Genomic DNA, 19635 nt, shown 5'->3' on the forward strand with positions numbered 1-19635 from the left:
CACCTGATAGGTTTTCTGTGGGTGCTTGTTCTCTTGAGATGTTGCATTTGGAAAAATTTAGCTCTGAAATCGAATGACTCTCCGAGACTATGTTTCTCTGGCATTTTTCTGTGTTAGTTCTTCCTGAGATGTGAGCTAGCCTGTCAGAAAAATCTCAATTTCCTCTTATTTCTGGAGCATTGTTTTAGTAATATATTTGAAAATGGTTTTTAGTCCTCCTATTTCGAACCTCCCTTCAGCTATGCCAGGCTTAGATCCCTTGCATCTGATCTGAGCTGAGCTGAACTGTGTATTACTTACTTGCCTCGTTTTTGTGACAAAACAACCAAACAAAAGAAAAAGCTGTCAAAAGCAGGCTCACAGTTTAAGGGTGCCATCCATCAGAGTGAGCAGGAGGTGGCAGATAACACTATGTCCACAACCAGGAAGCAGAGACTCATGGATCCTTGTGTTCATCTCCCTTTTCCCTTTTACTCGGTGACTTAAAATTATACTAAATGTTGTTAATTATGCTTTCTTCCCCAGCCTGTCCAATGGTGCTGCCTACATGAGTTAACCTAATCTAAATAATCCTTCCCAGACAGCTTGGAGATTCCTTTCCATGGCGAATGTCAGTCCTTCCAAGAGCACTGCCAAGGTTACCCATCACAATCTGCCATTCACAAGCTTTCTCTAAGTTCTTCTGAAATCTTTGTGCTTCTGGTTCATTGCCCTTGCCTTCCCCACCCCTCCCCCTATGGCCCTCACCAAGTAACCTTTTACCTCCGTGACCCTCGGTGTCTATAAGCAGTGTCACTTTCCCTCTAGTGCTGCTAGCAGGATCTTTGTTTCTCTGGTAGTGCCAATGTTCTTTTCTCTTCATTTCTGAAGTCCCCCAAACTGAAAGCCTTTGAGAGTTATGCACTTGTGCTGTTGTCCCCAGTGCTAGATTCCCAGGGCTGATAGGGTCACCAGTTGTTGTACCTGTGTGTCCATTTTTGGGTCATGGCTGTCATTTTGAGACTTTTTACTTGGAAGATGTTTAGCTCGTCCATGCTTTCCTTTAATCCTTCCTTGCTTACAGTTGGTATGGTTTTTTAATTGAACATACTTTATGTTTAAATGTTATATAATGTTTATGTAATAGTTAATTGTTGACAGAGGATGCATTTCCAGCCTCCTGATAGAGGTCTGAAACCACAGGCGGCACTGAACCCAACACACACCAGGTTTATCTATGTGTATGAGCTTATGTTAAGGTTTAACTTATTCATTAGACACAGCAAGAGATTAACAACAGTAACTGACCAAATGCAGTAATCACAAACAGTACATGGTAATAAAATTGCCGGAAGTACTGCTCTTATACTGTGCAGACATTGAGCAAAATGAGTACGTGACTGCAAGTGCCATACTGCCACAGAAGTTGGTCTTGTAGCAAAGACTAGCTACAGGTGACTACTGAATAGATTGAATGTGCTGAGTAAATATCTGGAAAAAAGAATAATGCATGCTCTAAGTAAGACCTAGCAGGATGGTGGGAGATCTGTTACCGAGAATAGCATGTGACTTAAAATGTATGAATTATTTCTAGATTTTTTTCCATCTAGTAATTCCTAACCATGGGTGATTGATCAACTAAGACTTTGGAAAATTAAACCATGGACAGGGAGCTTCCAAAGCTGAGTCTTAGCAAACATCTTTGTCCAAGTTCTTAGACTTTTTCCACCTTAGGTGTGGGATTATCATTTATGGCCATAAGTATCTTGGAGAAGAGCTCTCAGTTATTCAGGATGAGACCAGAGTATTTATTGTGGTCTACATCTGCTGTACCCACACTTCTACCAAAAGACTCACACATACAAGAGCATACTTCTTTCCATGTAAGCATAATTATCTCAAACTACACTATGCCTTATTATTTATACTTCTTCCAGAAATTATTGAGTGATCTGATCAATACATACTTGTTTAGTGTCATTTAAATACTATCTTGAGTTTGAGGCCAACCTGGGCTACAGAGTAACATCCTATCTCAAAAAGGGGGTTGGGGAAGGCTCCAGAGTTTTATGCCTCAGCCTCATATGTATGCAAACTACATTATTCCAATTGTTTTTACTTGTGAGGAATCTCTCAGCTGCCTTGAATTGTAAATAAAGAAGTCAGTAGTGGACTTGATGCCTGTTTATGTCCGTTGGTTTGTCAGTGCTCTCCATTTCAGAATAAAAAGAATTATTGTATCCCTAGAATTTTCATAAAAGAGCATCACACTGGAGGTAATATTAAGCCAATCTCGAGAGACAGGTACTGTATGTTTTCTTTTATTTGGCTAAATCATGCATGCATATATGACTTTTAAAAAGCCAAAATAAATAAAAGTAATAAGCATCATGAGGACAAGGATATCATTTTTGTAATTAAGGTTTTGTTGTTGTGTTTTTACCCCAGTTCTGGGTACCAAGCTCAAGACCTTGTGCATGTTCACAAATGTTTTACCACCAAACTGCATTCTCAGCTACAAGTAGGTCTCCACTGTGACACAAAATGGCCTGACACTCTTGCCTTGCATCCTGGGTTCTCAGATCTTATTCCTAGAATGTTAAGCTAGGGCATCACTGTCTCTGGCAAGCCAACATTGCAGTCTGGTAAGGGCTGTCTCCTGATTAGACTCTTCATGTCTGTAAATTTTTAAGATTTCCTTCTTTCAAAAAGATAGTGCTGCATGAGATAAATCTGGTCATATAATACCTTATAAAGTACTCTGAATAGTTTTTATAAAGTGTGGTAGGTAGAGCAAATGAAGATGGCAGTCACAAACCCAGACTTAGAGTTTCCAGATTAATGGAGAGAGGTCACTCTGTCATGAAGACCTCATTAGACATAATCAACTGTCAAATGTCCTCCTGACTTCGTTCTCTGTCACAGTTGGCTGTGGCTGGCTGTTGGCACACTGGTGTGCTATGAGGATGGGAGTCAAATCAACTCTAATGAGAAGTTATTATTGTGGCGTTCATTTTCTGCTGCTGTCCTCTGTGTTTTTAAAGCCTATGAGGAAGCACAGGTGTGATTGTTCTCAGGGAGAGCCTTGCAGCCTTCACATTGAGTGGTTTGACGAAGATCTCTCATGCAGTATGCAGTAGTTCCTTTTCTCATCACTATGACCTAATACTTTTACAAGCAGCAGCTTAGGAAGGAAGGTTTCTCTTGGCTTATAGTTCAAGGGGAAGCAGCTCGTCATGGTAACAGTGTGAGGTAGCTGGCCATATTGCATCTGCTGTCAGGAAACAGAGATGGATGGTGGTGTTCAGCTCACTCTCCGTTATATTAAGTTCAGGACCCGAGCCCATGGATGGTGCCACCCACATCCAGGGCAGGTCACCTTTTCTCCCTTAGTTTAACATACTCAGATAAACCTACAGAGTGTATTTTGTTGATGATTCTAAATTCAGCCTAGTTGACAGTGAAGACTAGCCACCCCACAATATAAACACTCATACTCTGCCAGGCTCATTTCAACAAACTTATTTGATTCACTTATCCCTTGTTTAGATCCCCTCATTACCAGGCCTTTCAGGTCCCTGTCCATCTATTAAACTTGTAGCTACTGCCTATTAGGTCTTTTTTTCCTTAGCCAAAGCAGACTTCAGGTACATTAGAAAGTCTCTGCTACACTGCCTTTTCAGAGACCACATGTTCAAAGGGATGGGATACTACCGCCATCCTCTTACTATGAGTAGAGATTGTAGAGGGCCAGTGAGAGCTCCACAGTGAGGACAGTGAGCTCTTCCTCTGTCTTCCTACATACCTTGTCTGTGTCTGTAGTACCTCAGAATCTTCTGTAAGGGACTTAGTAAGCTCTGAATTCAATGGCATGACTTACCAATGTTGAAGGCTTTTCTTTTTTTTTCCCTGTAAGAAATTCAATACCCTCTTTAGTGGAAGTCATTTTATTCTATTTTCTAGCCTGGAATCAAGACTCCAGAGATTGGGCTTATTAGTCTTCATCTATCCATTCTCTTCGTTCTCCAAGTCTGTTTTTTGTAAGTCCCTCTATATCTTTGTAGAAAACCTTTTCCAACCAAAATTTGTCTTTAGTGCTTGTAACCAAGAACCCAAACAGTTAAAGGCATTTTTATTGGAGGTCTGGAGTGATGGCTCAGTTGTTAAGAGTACCAGCTGCTCTTCTAGAGGACTCAGGTTTGGTTCTTGGCATCCACATGGCTGCTCACAACCATTGGCAACTCTAGTTCCAGGGCACCCAAAGTCTTCTTCTGATCTTTGTGGGTACGGGGCACATAAGCAGGGCACAGATGTTTATGCCGGCAAAGCACCCATGTACATACAAAAAAAGACCTTGATGTTAGAAGAGAAATGTGGGAACAAACCCTCAGGCGACTGTGAGAATAATAAATAGGCCACATGACTAGGGAATGATGCAGAACCCATTAGTCTTAAAATTCTAGGTAATTTTTTAATGACTAATTATTACCTTTCATCACTAGAGTAAAGTTCTTTCTAACCTGAGCAACATTATTCTAAGTAGCCTTACTCTATACCAGTGTTGGGTTTCTATGTCCTTTGAGCTTCAGAGGCAGTGATAATGGCTCCCTCAGATCTTCAGTGCGAAGTTCATTCTGGTGAGCACAAGTAAATGTTAGTTATTTAAAAGATTCCTTAGCATTTTGAAAATTACTGGGACCCATGCCCTTAACTCTCTGGGTTCTTAGTTACAAGAGAATGGAACTCTGTTTAGAAAGAATTTATTGGAAGGGCACTGAAGGGATTGCAGAAACAGTAAAGGCTTGACCCCCTGAGAGTGCTGCAAAGGCAACTCTGCAGAGCCAGGAAGCCCAGACCTCACTTTATGTAAAGATTATTTGGCTACAATGCTAGTAGATCCCATTTGCAAGACACCATTGACACAAACCCTGCTGCTACCTCTGCATCACTAAAAGTGTTTACTGCCATACATGACTCCCGAGGGCTTTTCTTGCTTTTGGGGCTCTGTCTTTGAACTAGGAATCTTGGGTTGAGAGTTTAAATATAGTATGCTGAATTCTGTTTTCATACACACAGAGAGCTCTTACAGGAAGCATACAGCAGGAGACTGGTCATTTCTGTCATGGGAATTGTACTCACTTTATCCCGCTATATTCAGTGTGAAGTCTTCCCATTTTAATTTTATGCCTTGCTTACCTTTTGCTTTATAGCATTCACCAGGCCCCCGGAAACAATGTTGAATAATGTTAATGAACACTTATTTTCTTCCTCATCTATAAGAAAGCATTTAGACTTTAACTGTTAAGCTTGATATCAGCTCTAGGATGTGAAGGGTATGTATGTATACATGTTTATATATGTGCACATATGTGTGTGCATGTAGAAGCCTGACATTGGTGTTTTCTGTTGCTACCTACCATATTTCTAAGGTGGTATCTTACTGAATCTGGAGCTCAACAATTTGACAAGGCTAGCTGGCCAGCTAGCTCCAGAAGCCTCCTGACTTCAGCTTCCCAGAGCTGGAACTACAGGGCACACATACCCACAGCTGGCTCGCCTCCCCTCCTTCCCTCTCTCTCTTTCCCTCTTTTCCTCCCTCCTCTCTACCCTCCCTTTTTCCTTCCTTTCTTTTAAACATAGGTGCTAAGTTCGACACTGAAGACTTTATTTCTATACTGCAAGCATTCTTCTGGTGGAGCCATCTCCTCAGGCCCAGCTCTAGGATTTTCTTGGATGTTTTTAATCAAATCAGAGAAGCAGCTTCCATTGATCATGTGCTTTTATTATAAATGAATGTAAAAAAAAATTGTCAAATTCTGTTTCTTACTTTACTGAGATGATTGTATATATCTGTGATTGTTACTAGGGTGAATTATAACGATTGTTTTTCTTATGCAGGATAAAATTTTAATTAATTGTTTATGATACTTTTAAAATATAACAGCTGAGTTCTGTTTTATGTATTTCATAGATGCTGTCAGGAAAACCTGGACTTTTGAGTTTTCTTTATGAGAAGATTTTAAAATGCCACTTCAATTTCCTTAAATACAGGAATAGTCAGTTACTGATTTATTGTTTAAGAATCCAGGGTGGTTTGTATCTTTCAAGGAATTTACCTGTTGCATGCAAGATGTTCAATTTATTGGATAAAAATTACTAGTACTACTTTTTTTTTTACAGTTCAGTCGTTAACTCCCTCCCGGTCTGCCCTCCCACAGTTGCTCCCCTGCCACCCGCTCCCCCCAGCCTCCAAGAGGATGTATCCCCTGCCCCCCACCAGGCCTCTCCACTCTCTGGGGCTTCAAGTCTCTCTAGTGTTAAGTGCATCCTCTCTCACTGAGGCCAGACCAGGCAATCCTCTGCTATATATGTGTCAAAGGCCTCATATCAGCTGGTGTATGCTGCCTGGTTGGTGGCTCAGTGTCTGAGTGATCTCAGGGGTCCGGGTTATTTGAGACTGCTGATCTTCCCATGGGGGTCAACCTCCTCCTCAGCTTCTTGTAGCCTTTCCCTAATTCTACCACAAAGGTCCCCGACTTAGTCCTCCCTTATGCTTTTTATGCTGTAGGATGTTAGCGATGTCCTCACTCTTATTCTGATACTTAGAATTCGTGTCCTTGCCTCCCATTTTCCTTGATGAGTCTAACTAGGATGCCACCTGTTTTACTTTTTCTTTACGGTTTGTTTCTTTTCTGTCCATTAGTTATTGTTTATTTTTTTCTTTCCTAGTACTTACCTAGGTTCTATTGTTCCCTTTGTCTCAGTTAGGGCTTCTGTTGCTATGATAAAACACTATGACCAAGGCACAGGCATTTAATCAAGCTAATAGTTCCTAAGGGTTGGAGTATTGACTGTGGGTACTACAGTGTCTCTAGAGGGTGGGCTGGTGAGCAGGTGTGTGGGGGCTGTGCAGCTGCGTTTTCATAGCTTCTGTGGAAGAAGCTCATACGTGAGCTCTGTCTTCTCCCCTAATGTCTCCTAATGTAGGGGCTGGGCTGAAGGCTGCTTCCTTCTTTCATCTTCTTGTCATAATTTAACACCAAGCTAAGCTGGTCAAACTTTTCTAAAGGAGTTTTCCAAAAGGCTCCATGCAGACATTTCACAATAGCAACTTCAAAGCTTGGCATGATGGCACCTGCCTATAATCCCAGTACTTAGGAGGCTGAGGCAGGATAATTCCCAGTTGAAGGGCACCCTGGATATATAATCAGACTGGCAAAAACAAAGGCATGTGAAGACCAATGTTGATTTCTCCATGAGTAAAACTGCAGGAGTTCCAAGAAGTTCTGCCTTTTGCCCCTTTTCCTCTGATCAGAGTGTCTCTGGAAGGTACAGTTGTACTGTAGTCATAGACTTCCTGAGGATTTTCATAAATAAATTATTTTAGAAAAGAGTCGGAGGCCTATATTTTATTTATTTATTCACTAATACAATTAATTGTCCACTCTCTGCTCTGTCCACAGGCAACTGGCTAAGAGTCTTGGGCAGGCTGGTGAAATTGAACCTGAAACAGAAGGGATCCTGACAGAATATGGTGTGGACTTTTCTGATTTCTCTTCAGAAGTTCTTGAATGTCTCCCTCAAAGTCTGCCTTGGACAATTCCACCTGATGAGGTGGGCAAGAGAAGAGACTTAAGGTAAGCATGGAAACACCTGGGAACAGCTGTCCCTCTCCATCTTCCCCCTGAGGTCCCTAGGGCTGGGCTAAGATGTTTCCTCTGTTATCCACTGTTTGGATTCAGTTGAAAGTCTGCTGCTTCTGTGCCAGAGGTCAGAGGTCAGCAAGTTCTGGATTGCCAGCTCAATCCAGCCAACTGCTTGAACATCCACTGAAGATGGAGTTCATATCTTAATGATTTGAGAAATGTCAGCAATTATTAATAGCTATGAATAGTTACTAATCTTCCTAAAGTGATATGAGATTCACAATTATATGTTCAGTCAGGTTGCAGTAGATTTTGGCTATGTATGCTTCTATGCTTATATATTGCTCAATCATTCTTCATGACAACTTCAAAGTTATTGCAACATTTGTGTGGCCTTAAAATATTGACCCTCTGTCCTTTTGCAAGCATTTGTTTCTAGAATGGTTCTAGACCATTCTAATTTCAAAAGATTGCACGTAGCTTTACCTAGTTTCTTCTCCTTGCTGGACCCCATTCTCATCACCGAAAGGCAGTGTTATCTGTTTAGAAGTGCTTCCTCTCGATGGGCCCCTCTAGGCACATAACAAAGGATTCAGGACCTTGTGCTTGGAGTCTCATTTTAAAGCTTTACTTTTAGGTCTGGAATTTATTGGAAAGTACTTTTGTGGTATTTTTATAACAACATCTTCTTTGAAGATGTTTCTTCATTGTGGGATGTTAGTTCTTTTCTGATATTTCTCTTCAGAATTTGGTTTCAGTACTGGCATTCATTCTGGATGCCACATGGAGATACTTAGAACCAAGAAAGTTTTCATGCACCCCACCACGGAGGCTATGGAAGGTTTTTGCTGAGGTTATCCCGTGTCAGAGTCTTTCCACCACGCTTGCTTGCTCTGTAGCTGAACTTAGGGTGCCTTCAGCTCCAAGTGTCCAGTACTCCACCAAGTCTGGAGGTACTTTTCTGCCTTTTCATGCTTTGTATCTTTTGGGAACTTACTGTCTGTTTTTGCTTTTCTTGCTGAGTGTGAAGAAAATGAGATAATAGTCCCTTTCTACTTGTCAGTGTGACCGATGGAGACACATGGATTCAAACTCACTTAGCACAGTGCGCTCCTGGATGTTACTGCATAACACATAGGGTGTTATCACCTCTGGACCTTGACCCTGAACCTTCTGGAACCTTTGTTGCCCCACGTACAAATGAGAGGCGTACTGAGATCTTTTACTGAATTTAGGACTATATAAAAAACTTTAATGAAACCAAATGTGGTGGCACAGATTTGGGAGAGTGAGGCAGGAGATCCATGCTATTCCATAGTGAGTTCTAGACCAGGCTAGGCTGCACAATAAAATCCTGTCTCAGAAAACAAAGACCTTGAGGCTGGGTATGATGAAGATAATATTGTATTCACGTAGGAAAGTGTCAAAGAATGTAAAAAGTGGGAAAAGGGACTAAAACCAGATGAAAATGAAAAATTAACGAGGAATGATTAAATTCAAATAATAATCATTACTTTTGAAGTCTAACTTAGTGCTTATTCAGTTTTAAATATACCTTTTACCCCGAACTCTACTTATAGAAATATATCCTACTGAGTGAAGTGTACAAAGATTTATGAGCCAAGATTTTCATTGCTGTTTTACTGTAAAGGGGATGCACAGGAGACACTGCTAAGTCCATCAGTAATGGAATGGTTTAATAACCTATGGTCTACCCATCCCTATGATGACGTTGCCTGCAGCTATGCAAAAAAGTGATTGTACCCATATGGTCTGTCTTAGAGGGGAGACCATCAAATATTAAGTGAAAGAAGGTACTGCAGATCATGTGACTATGATTATATTTTTGTGAAGTCAGTAATCCAGAGTTATATAAGTGCAAACAAACGTGTAAAATATACACATATCTGCTCATAAAGGTATATATGTATAGAAAATGTAAGGAAGTAAATCAGCCTGGCCACATACATGACTAACATGGGAGGGAATTGGCTCAGGGTAGTGATAAAGAGGCAGGGAAGCAATATTCAACTATTCACTTAGCATACCATTCCATTGCTAAAACATCTTTAAAATAACTTCAAGACATCATAAATACAAATGATAGGGATAGATATATTCATTTTTTCTCTGACCCGATCATAAGCTGCAGAAAATTACTAAACATTTCGGTGGTCGCAGAGCCAGGGTTGCACCAAGTTATCCTTTTATGGCTTCATCTTGCCTTTGGTTTGGCCTTCATTGCTTTCTGGGCTGGGCTACAGAATAGACCGTGCTCTGCAGAAAGCTTCTATTAAAGTCTAACCATGTGCTATGAGAAAGAACCCAAAAGGAGGGGCCTTGGTAGATGCTTCTGGATTAAAGTAGTAACAGATTTTAAAACCCCTTTAGCTTTCCAGTATTTTCACTCTTATCTCCTATCCCCAAGAGTATGTTTCTAAAATTCAGATCAGATTAAATTATTCTTTTACAAGCCGGGCAGTGGTGGCACACTCCTTTAATCCCAGCACTTGGGAGGCAGAGGCAGGCGGATTTCTGAGTTTGAGGCCAGCCTGGTCTACAGAGTGAGTTCCAGGACAGCCAGGGCTACACAGAGAAACCCTGTCTCAAAACAAACAAACAAACAAAAAATTATTCTTTTACATTTAAATTTTTAATATCTTGATATCTAAAATAGTAATCTGTAAACGTTGGTAAACATGCATTCCCACCAGTGCACATCTTTTTAAAATTATAAAAAAATACATTATGAATAAGTTATTTATATTATAAAACTAAACAAAAGAAAAATAAAAATGAAATAAATTTCAAATATTTTGATGTTTCTTCTGAAAGGTATTAAAACCCTGTTTCTTTATATTAATAATTTTACTCTTGGTTAAAGCAGTTCAACTGGATACTATTGTTGTTTTTAAACTTTGCCTTAACAACTTGTAGCATGGAGATTTAAATATCTGATTATATGTCCTATATGCTTTATTGATGTAGACAGTGTCTCCATATATATCCCTGACTGACCTAGAACATGTTATGTTCCACAAGAAACTCACAGAAATCCACCTGCCTCTGTCTCCCAAGTGTTGAAACTAAACACATATGCCACCATGGCTAGATCACTAGTCCTGTTTATTTTGGTACATGATTTTAATGATCATCATAGATAGATAGATGATTGATAGATAGATAGAGGCTGACCTAGTCCTGTCTATTTTAACTTGATTTTAATGATCATACATACATACATACATACATACATACACATACATATATACATACATACAGGGATATAGGCAGGTATTCTATACCCTTGTTCCTATTTTAAAAATAAATAAGAGAACTTTTTAAAGTTGTAAGATGAGTTTACTAAAACTAATACTCATATTTTAGGTTCTATTCAACAAATATATCCAAATTTATTTGAGGATGACTCTAGCTGAGATTCCTAGTGGTGGAGCCTGAAATGGCCACCTACTTAAGCAGGACTTTCCAGTGGAGGGATAAGGTTAGTAACTCACCCACAAAACCTTTGACCCAAAATTTGTCCTGTCTATAAGTTTAGGGACAGAGATGGAACAGACAACTAATCCCATCCCATGGGCAAGCACTAGTCCCTGACATTCTTTTGTGTGTGTGTGTGTATGTGTGTGTGTGTGTGTGTGTGTGTGTGTGTGTGTGTGGTGGGGTTGTTTTATTTATTTATTTGTTTGTTGATTTATTTATCTTTGGTTTTTCGAGACAAGGTTTCTTTGTATAGCCCTGGCTGTCCTGGAACGTACTCTGAGGACCAGGCTGGCCTTGAACTCAGAAATCTGCCTGCCTCTGACCCCCAAGTGCTGGGATTAAAGGCGTGTGCCACCACTGCCCAGTTTAGTCCCTGGCATTCTTATTGGTACTCTGTTATACTTATAGACAGGAGCCATGTGTATTTGAAACCAGTCAGTTCTTGTAGACTGTTTAAAAAGAGCTGCATTATTAGCTCTTGGGTTTTTCGCTTTTTTTTTTTACATAAATTAATTTGTTTTTTACATTCCATATTCTATTCCCCACCCCATCCACCCTCCGACTGCTCCAGCATGGTCTCACTCTGTAACTTAGGCTGCCTTAAACTGCAATCTTCCTGCCTCAGCCTTCCAAATGCTAGGGTTATAGGTATGTACCCAGTGTAGACATTTCTTAAAAGGTTTATAATCTGCAATAAACTCTTTCAGTGACATCATAAAAACTAGTTGTAAAGTTCTGGCATGTAGTTCAGGAGTGTACATGTGAGCAATTTAGTAGTTTGTACATAGATACAATTAATGCCTCCAAATAATATGAGAGGAGAAGCATTTCGGCACATCTGCTAAAAGATCTGGGTGCAAGGCTTTTGGTTTGACCCTAGCACTGGAAACAAGAGAAAGAAAGGAAGGAAGGAAGGAAGGAAGGAAGGGAGAGAGGAAGGGAAAAGGGGAGAGGGGAAGAGGAAAGGAAAGAAAGAAAAGTGTTTTTTAATGTTTATTTACATAGAAAAATATAGTATTTTGTTTTCACATTGAATAACAATTAAAAAGTGTTTACTTTTCGTAAGTACCTCAAAGCTCTTGACAGCCAGTGTTGTGCAGTCACAGCTGCACTGTAATGAGAACAAGTGCCAGCTTTGCTGTGTTCTTGGTGCTACTGTTCCTAGGAGCACTGATGTTATCTTACTGTTAATTGTATTATATAAATATACTATAGTTATAAATATAACTTCAGTTATAACTCATGTGGTAGTTACTGTTATCTTAAACCTCTGCATCTTTTCAGTAATATTTTAATGACTTGCCTATATAATAAAGATTAATTTAGCTAAAATTAAATGAGATCTGTAAGTTCAATGCAAGCAGGCATGGTAAAAACCTATAGATTACAGTTGACCCAAGAACCAATGAGAGAGCCCATGTTATGCATTTTCTAGAATGTTGACTCTTTGATCTGCACATGATACTTATACTGACCCAAAATGTAGTGAGGGCATTGCGGTTTTAATTCCTATTATTTATGTTGTCCTGGTGAGTTTCTTAGCTTTTACAATAAAATGTAATGTACAGTAAAGCCTATGTATGACTCTCCTAATGTGTTTGGATCTGACGAGCTTCTTTGACTGATATGTGGTAGGTTTATTTAATTTATCAACCAACATCTATTTGTGACGCACCATTCCTGGACATTGGGAATACAGTAACAAATAGAAATTGATGTGGGTTTCTGCCCCTATGAACCTTCTCCCTCAGTCTCCTGTGAGATGAAAGGAATGAAATATATGAAGCAATGGTCAAATACTTAAAATTTAATGGAGGGAAGTAGTTAGGATAAGTATTTATAATAGTATGATGCATTCATTCTCTGAGAGCCCCATATCTTCAAAGGCATTTAAAAAGCTGTGTTTATTTTCTTGAATTTAACCAAAGAACTCAGATGGAGCTCTAGTGTGTCCTGAAAAGTGTGTCTCTTTCATTGAATAAATTAATAGACATCCTCCAAATTCCCAAAGCCATTCTTCTGTGTCTTTTAAAACATTTCCTCCTTTTCTGCTGAAACATCTACATATATTTTATGTATATGCAACACACATTTTATATACATATATATATATATATATATATATATATATATACACACACACACACACATATATATATATAATTGAACTAGCCACTGAAAATACAAAGACAACTGAGGTTTAGCCCTTCATCTTCAGAAAATTGGGCTTATATTGAGGTTAAGCACTGCAGAGAGTGGCAGGTGCTGTAATATAGTTGTGAACACATCAATCAAGCTAACGTCACTGGTTGTGGAATTGAGAGCTAAGACTCAAGGCAGCAGTTAGGAGCTGGAGGGACTGAAGTCATCTCCACAGAAAGGCTGTGTACCATCAGACTGTGAGATTCTCTGACAAGACTTGGAAGCCATCTGTAGTTTCTTGCTCTCCTCTTCCCGGGTCACACTGCCTTGGATCCTACAGTGCTTCTCTGGCTCTAGCTACATAAGAGCTTCTACATACCCGTTTAGGTTTGGTATTTAACAATTATATTTGGAACAGAAAAGTTCCATCAATCTTTAAACCTCATAATCCAATTATGTCAGTAAAATTCCATTTTTTTAGTCCAGTGGAATTGGGGTAATATTTTGCAAACTGAAGTTGAGAGAAATAGTGTTTATTTTGAAAAGAAAAATGGTTGGTTAGCAATTTTTAAGAAGTAAGGCTGGTGTGAACTCGCAGGGGTGATCTGGCCCTTCTGATTGGGCTCACCATTCTTTCAGACATTTGGCTCCCATCTCTGGAGAATCCCCACTTGCATGGCCTAGACTTGTAGCTCTTTCTAGCAGGGCACCTGAGGTTAAAGAGCACCAATCCTGCAAGTATTTGGGGGCTCGGAAAACACTGGGACGAAGAAACTGCTTAAACTTGGTTGTATGTGAAGGCTGAGAAACCCCAGGGTTATTTCCAAGTTAGGCTGCATTTTTTTCTCTCAGTTCATTCATACTGGGTTGTTTTCTTTGTTACTGAACTAGAATAGGAAACTGAAGCTTAAAAGTTCAATTCAAGGAGAGAATGAATACCTAAATACATTGGAGGGAAAATACCCTGTTAACCTGATTTTTATGTCTTTCCAATAGCAAGTATTATTGTAGACATTTGAGTCACATCACTTTTTGGTAAAGCCATGAGCTTCATTGAAACAGGAATGGTTTCTATAGCTTTTTACAAGAGAGCTTGTGATATCTGTTTCTTCCTATCCCCTCAATAAAGGAAGCCCGGTGACCTCCACCAGACCATTACAAATGTGAAACTTGGCACTTAAAATTGCTTGCTCTAAATTTTCCAATTGCTTTCTCTCTCTCTCTCTCTTTTTCCATTTAATGTCGTTCTGCCAACTAGTGATTTTATTATTATAAACAGGACATTGTATTCACTTTTAAGAAGAAATATGAAGCTGGAGGTAAAATTACAAACTGCAGCTTCTCAGCTGCCAAAATAGAAAACAATGAGCTAAAAATACTGAGCACAGAAAGGGTGTTATAGTAAGAATATTGAAATATCTTCAAGGTGGAGAGTTCCCAAAGAAATTTTCTTCTTACTCCAGGTAAAACCAACCTTGAAATAGCAAGTTGAAGGAGGAGTCATAGAATACTAACCTCTTTCAGGTCAGGCCTTGGTGGGAAAACCTTCAAACACAACCAACATTAAATGACTAATGATCTTACTGTTTATCAGGAAGTCCAGTAAGATTAAATTGCCATATAGAAAAAGGCTCCTTGGGGAAAGCAGGGTGGCAGCAGTGACGAGCATTAGAGACCAGTCCCACCTCCTCCCAGAACCCCTGGGTGGCTCTGGGAGAGTAGACAGGAGGATTTACCATTATCTTTTATAATGTGAGGTTTTCTAACTGGATTAGAGTTTTCCAAAAGATGCTGTTGGTTGTGTGTTCCTTTGGGTTTCAGAGGGTTTCATGGGTCACACCTATGTTCCTTGGGATTTCCGTAGGGGTCATAAAGAAAGAGTATTTGACAGCAAGTGCTTTTGAAAAACAATGGGTTAAAATATTTCTCTGAACCTTTTCTCCTGGATCATCTCAGGGATTTGGTGTTTTATTGAATATACTTCTAAAAATGCTGAACTACACAGTTTAACCTTTCTATCGCCCTTGATCTGGCTAGGGTTCTTTGATTCTGTTCAAAAGGAGTTGTCGAGTAGGTAGGAGTGGTTCATCTAGTGTTGGTAGTCCTGGGCTTTTGAATGCAGAAGCTTTATGAGCTGAGCAAACAGACTCAGGTGCTCTTAGTTCCAAAAGCTAAGAACTCAGAACTTATATCTTTAGACCTTCGAACACAGATTTATAGTCCTAACTCCCCAGATTAGAGGCTTACTTTTCTGGTCCCAATGCCAAGAGCCCAGCACGCAGTGACTAGTAAAATTCTCAGCTATAAGCAGTAGCTTGCTCCAGCACTAACATCACTGCAGTCAACCTTTGGGTGTTGGAACCCTTGGTCTTTCCAATGGTGGGTAGTGTTGCAGTTGCCTTGGGCATCAGAACACGTGGTCTCCTAGCTAGGGTAGCTCCTAGTGACTTGAGTCAGCAGTATCCCACACCCGCTTTCTACCATCTGAAATCTTGGCTCCTCTTTAATGGGCCCCTTTACACAACTGACACCGTATTAGAGGCACCATAGCACCATTCTGATCTAAGAGCCCAGCATGTAGACTTTAACACCTGCCAAAATGAGAACAAAAGCCTATCCATCATAGTTCACAGTCCTGGGAAAGTCCCTAAATGTACTAACCTTGTTCTTTGGCTTCTGTAGTCGGCTTATTACTAATTGTTCTTGCTAATTGAAGTGAGTAAACCAGGATATGGTTTTTTGTGCATTAAAAGCCAAGAACAGTAAGGCTCATGGCTACATGATTTGAGCAAGTTCCCTGGATAAGCAGCTGGCCTGTAAATAAAGACTTTCTATTGGCTTTAAGAGTCCATGTGTTCTCTGAACCTCACAACACTCTATCACTCACACAGTCTTTGTCATCCACCACTTCTTCACAGCCACTGCTGTCATACTGCTGCTGCTGCCAGCTCTTCTGCCTTTCTTACAACATCAGCTCAGCCTGCCCTAAAAGTAAAAATCACAGGAGGCAATGGTCCTTTATTCTGCTTAATATTGCAACAGGCAGAGCAGCTACCTTCAGACTGACTAAGGTGAGTTGAACGTCTGCAATAAACAGCAAGGAAAGTGAGTTTGGCGCAGGTTTAATATACAAATAAACACCAAATTTGCATCAATTATGGCCTAGATTGCAGTTGAGCCACATTGGCTTCTTGTTGAGTCACTGATGACACACACTCCCTTCTTTCCACCTTGTTCAGGGAGAGGTGCAGGGTTATCTAGAACCACTGGGCTTGTTTGCCTGGAGTACAGCTTTCCTCAACTAGAACGAAGAATGAGTGGACTGGCACCTGGAAGAAGCAGTCAGTGCCATTGGAAACTACCTCATAGATAGTAATGAATGCACCCTCACCAGGGTCTACAACTACACATTTGCAGGTGTGTGTACTGTCTTTAGCACTTTGCCAGCTCAAGAGCTTATGGGAAATAGCATAACTCTTAGAAAAGAGAAACAGCCAACAAGTATATGCAACAATGCCTGCTAGCAGAGAAGACAGTTAACTTACCTTTTATGGTACAGAAATATGAATGTGTGGGTAAGATGACTAGTTGTACATATTCTAAAGAAATTGGAAATTTACACTGATATGAAAAATAATTAAGTTATTTAGGGTTTGGAGCAAATGAGGGTATAGAGAGCTGATTTTAAGGGTTCTCAAGTCTTCTTGATTTTTATAATGAGATTATTATTCAAATACAAGGAAATTGATCCTTTCAGATTGCTAGTTCATGGTGTCTTCCATAGTCACCAAGTCATGGATCTAATGACTTAATCTAATTCTATAACTACTATATAATTCTATAATGCTTCCGACATACTCACGAGAAATCTCCATTAACTCTCCACCATCTCCTGCCAGTTTCTAGCAACCAGTAATGGACATTCAGTTTTTTACAGTGTCTCTGTTCTAAAGCAGGCTTTTGTGCTTTCTTTTTTTCTTTAACATGTTTTCAAGCCTCATCTGTTTTGTCGCATTGATCAGAACTTCCTCTCTCTCCATGCTGAATAGTATTGCATTGTGGCAGTGTGGCACGGTCTGCTCAGCAGTTAGGGAACCATTGAGTTGATGCTGCTTCTTCACTAGTACTAGTCATGCTGCTGTGAGGATTTAGATACGGGTTTTCTGTGAAAAAGTGTCCTCAGTACTCTTAGATATTGCTCACTGTGAAATCTCTGGGTCATGTGGTCAGTCTGTATTTAGTTTTTTTTAGTATCTGTCAAACTGTTTTCTGATGGCTGTACCATTTTTGCAGGTCCAGCAACAGTGCAGGGCAGGCTCGGTTGCTCCACTGCTCACCAGCACTTGTTAATGGATTTAGGACATAACCATCCTTGTGAGTGTGCAGTGTCATTTTTGTGATAACTAGTGATACTGACCATATTCTTATGAGAATCTTGGCCATTTATAACATCTTCTGTGAAGAAATAGCTATGCGAGCCCTCTGCTTTTTTTTTGTTGTTAGTGTTTTATTGTTTATTTTAAGGGTTGTTTATATATTCTAGTCATTTATCAGATATAGACGTTGAAGATTTTCTCCCACTTGTTTGTCTTGTATTTCCTTCACTCTTCCTACTTCTCTCCTTCTCTTCCCTGTCTCCCCTCTCCACTCCCTCCCTTTTCTTCAGACAGGCTCTTGCTATGCAGCCAATGCTGGCCTCACACTAGCTATAGTCCAGGCTGGTCTTAGATATGTGATCCTACTGCGTTGGCTTCCCAAGTGCTAGAATTACAGGTGTACCTCCTTTGTCTTTCAGTCTCATGTTCTTGGTAGTATTCTAGGAGCATGGGAGGTTCAGAGTTAAGAGTGTAGCACAATGGTGCTTGCCTAGCATGTACAAGACCCTGGGCTCAATTCCTCCCTGCAAAAACACAGTCCAGCAACAATAAAGAAGAGATGTTTCTAAGTGTGATGCCTGCCAGCCTGTCTTCTTACATTCCTGATACTTTTGATACCTTATTTCAGTAATTGTTGGCCAAGAGATCACAACTATGTACATACAGTCTCTCCAAAGAAGTTTAGAGTATTGTTATATTTATGCTTATGATAACTTTTTAGTTGATTTTTGTAAAGTTTAAGGTAAGCATCCAATTTCTAGTCATTTCGGCAACACAGGAAAAAACTGACTGTTGCTCTTGTTAGTTATTTTTATTTTTATTAGTTATTTTGAGTGTATATGGTGTGTGTTTGTGTACAAGTGGGTATGCATGTTTTTATGGAGGCCAGAAGTTAATATCCAGTGTCTTCTTCACTAGAAACCAGACAAAAGAGATATATTTCTTCACAGTGCTCTCCACCTTATTTTGTCTTGTTTTGTTTCTGTTTGTTTTGTTTATTTTGAGACAGGGTTTCTCTGTGTAGAGCCCTGGAACTCACCATGTAGACCAGCTTGGCCTTGAATTCACAAATCCACCTGCCTCTGTCTCAAGTGCTGGGATTAAATGCGTGTGTCACCATTTCTGGCTCCACCTTATTTTTTGAGGTAAGATCATCCACTGAACCTAGAACACCCCAACTTAGTTAGACTGGCTGGCCGATGCACTCCAGGAATCCCCCTGTCTCTGCCTTTCTAGCACTGGCATTATAGGTTATAATTTATAATAATTATATATTTTATAATATAATAAATATAATAATAAAGATTATACAGTTGCTAGCTTTTTACCTGGGAACTGAGTACCAGTGAACAGGTTCTCATGTTTATGTATGTAAATATTTGCTTCATAACTGAATCATCTCCCCAACTCCTTTTGATTAATTTTTAAAGTTAGTAAACAAAGTAATAGGTTCCATTGTAGAATTTGCATGTATTTGCACCATTATACTTTGTTCATATTGTTGAAACAGTTTTCCCAGATCGGGCTGTCTTGTCACCCTTGCTGAAGATCAGTTGATCATAAATAGCTTTATTTACATTATTTACTCTCAGTTCTGTGTTTCTGCTAGTGGCCCTGCTACCTGGATTACTGTAACCTTGTGCTGAATTTGGAAACAGAGAAGTCTTTCAACTCTACTTTTTTTTTATTCACATTACATCCCAATCACTGCTCTCTCTCCCAGGCACCTCTTCCCACAATGCTTCCCCCATATCCCTTCTCCTCCGAGAGCGTGGAGGCCCCCCTTGGGTATTGAACTTGGCACAGCAAGTCTCTGGCATCTCCTCCTCAGGCCAGACAAGGCAGCCCAGCTAGAAGAACATATCCTACAGACAGGCAGCAGTTTTGGGGATAGCCTTGCTCCAGTTGTTCAGGACCCACATGAAGACCAAGCTGCACATTTGCTAGTATGTTGAGGGAGGTTTAGTACAGCCTGTATATGCTCTTTGGTT

General features: G+C 39.9%; 1 protein-coding gene across 4 annotated transcripts in view; it reads left to right on the forward strand.

The window, feature by feature from the left end:
• Dis3l2 (DIS3 like 3'-5' exoribonuclease 2) overlaps nt 1-19635 on the forward strand; it is a 367143-nt gene that overhangs the window by 192545 nt on the left and 154963 nt on the right. For all 4 annotated transcript variants that reach the window (XM_031368272.1, XM_031368275.1, XM_031368274.1 and 1 more), the window contains one exon: nt 7443-7616. In XM_031368272.1, coding sequence (XP_031224132.1) covers nt 7443-7616 — 174 coding nt within the window. The remainder of the gene's footprint in view (nt 1-7442; nt 7617-19635) is intronic.

This window comes from Mastomys coucha, unplaced genomic scaffold (genome assembly GCF_008632895.1).
Source record: "Mastomys coucha isolate ucsf_1 unplaced genomic scaffold, UCSF_Mcou_1 pScaffold14, whole genome shotgun sequence".
Taxonomy (NCBI): domain Eukaryota; kingdom Metazoa; phylum Chordata; class Mammalia; order Rodentia; family Muridae; genus Mastomys; species Mastomys coucha.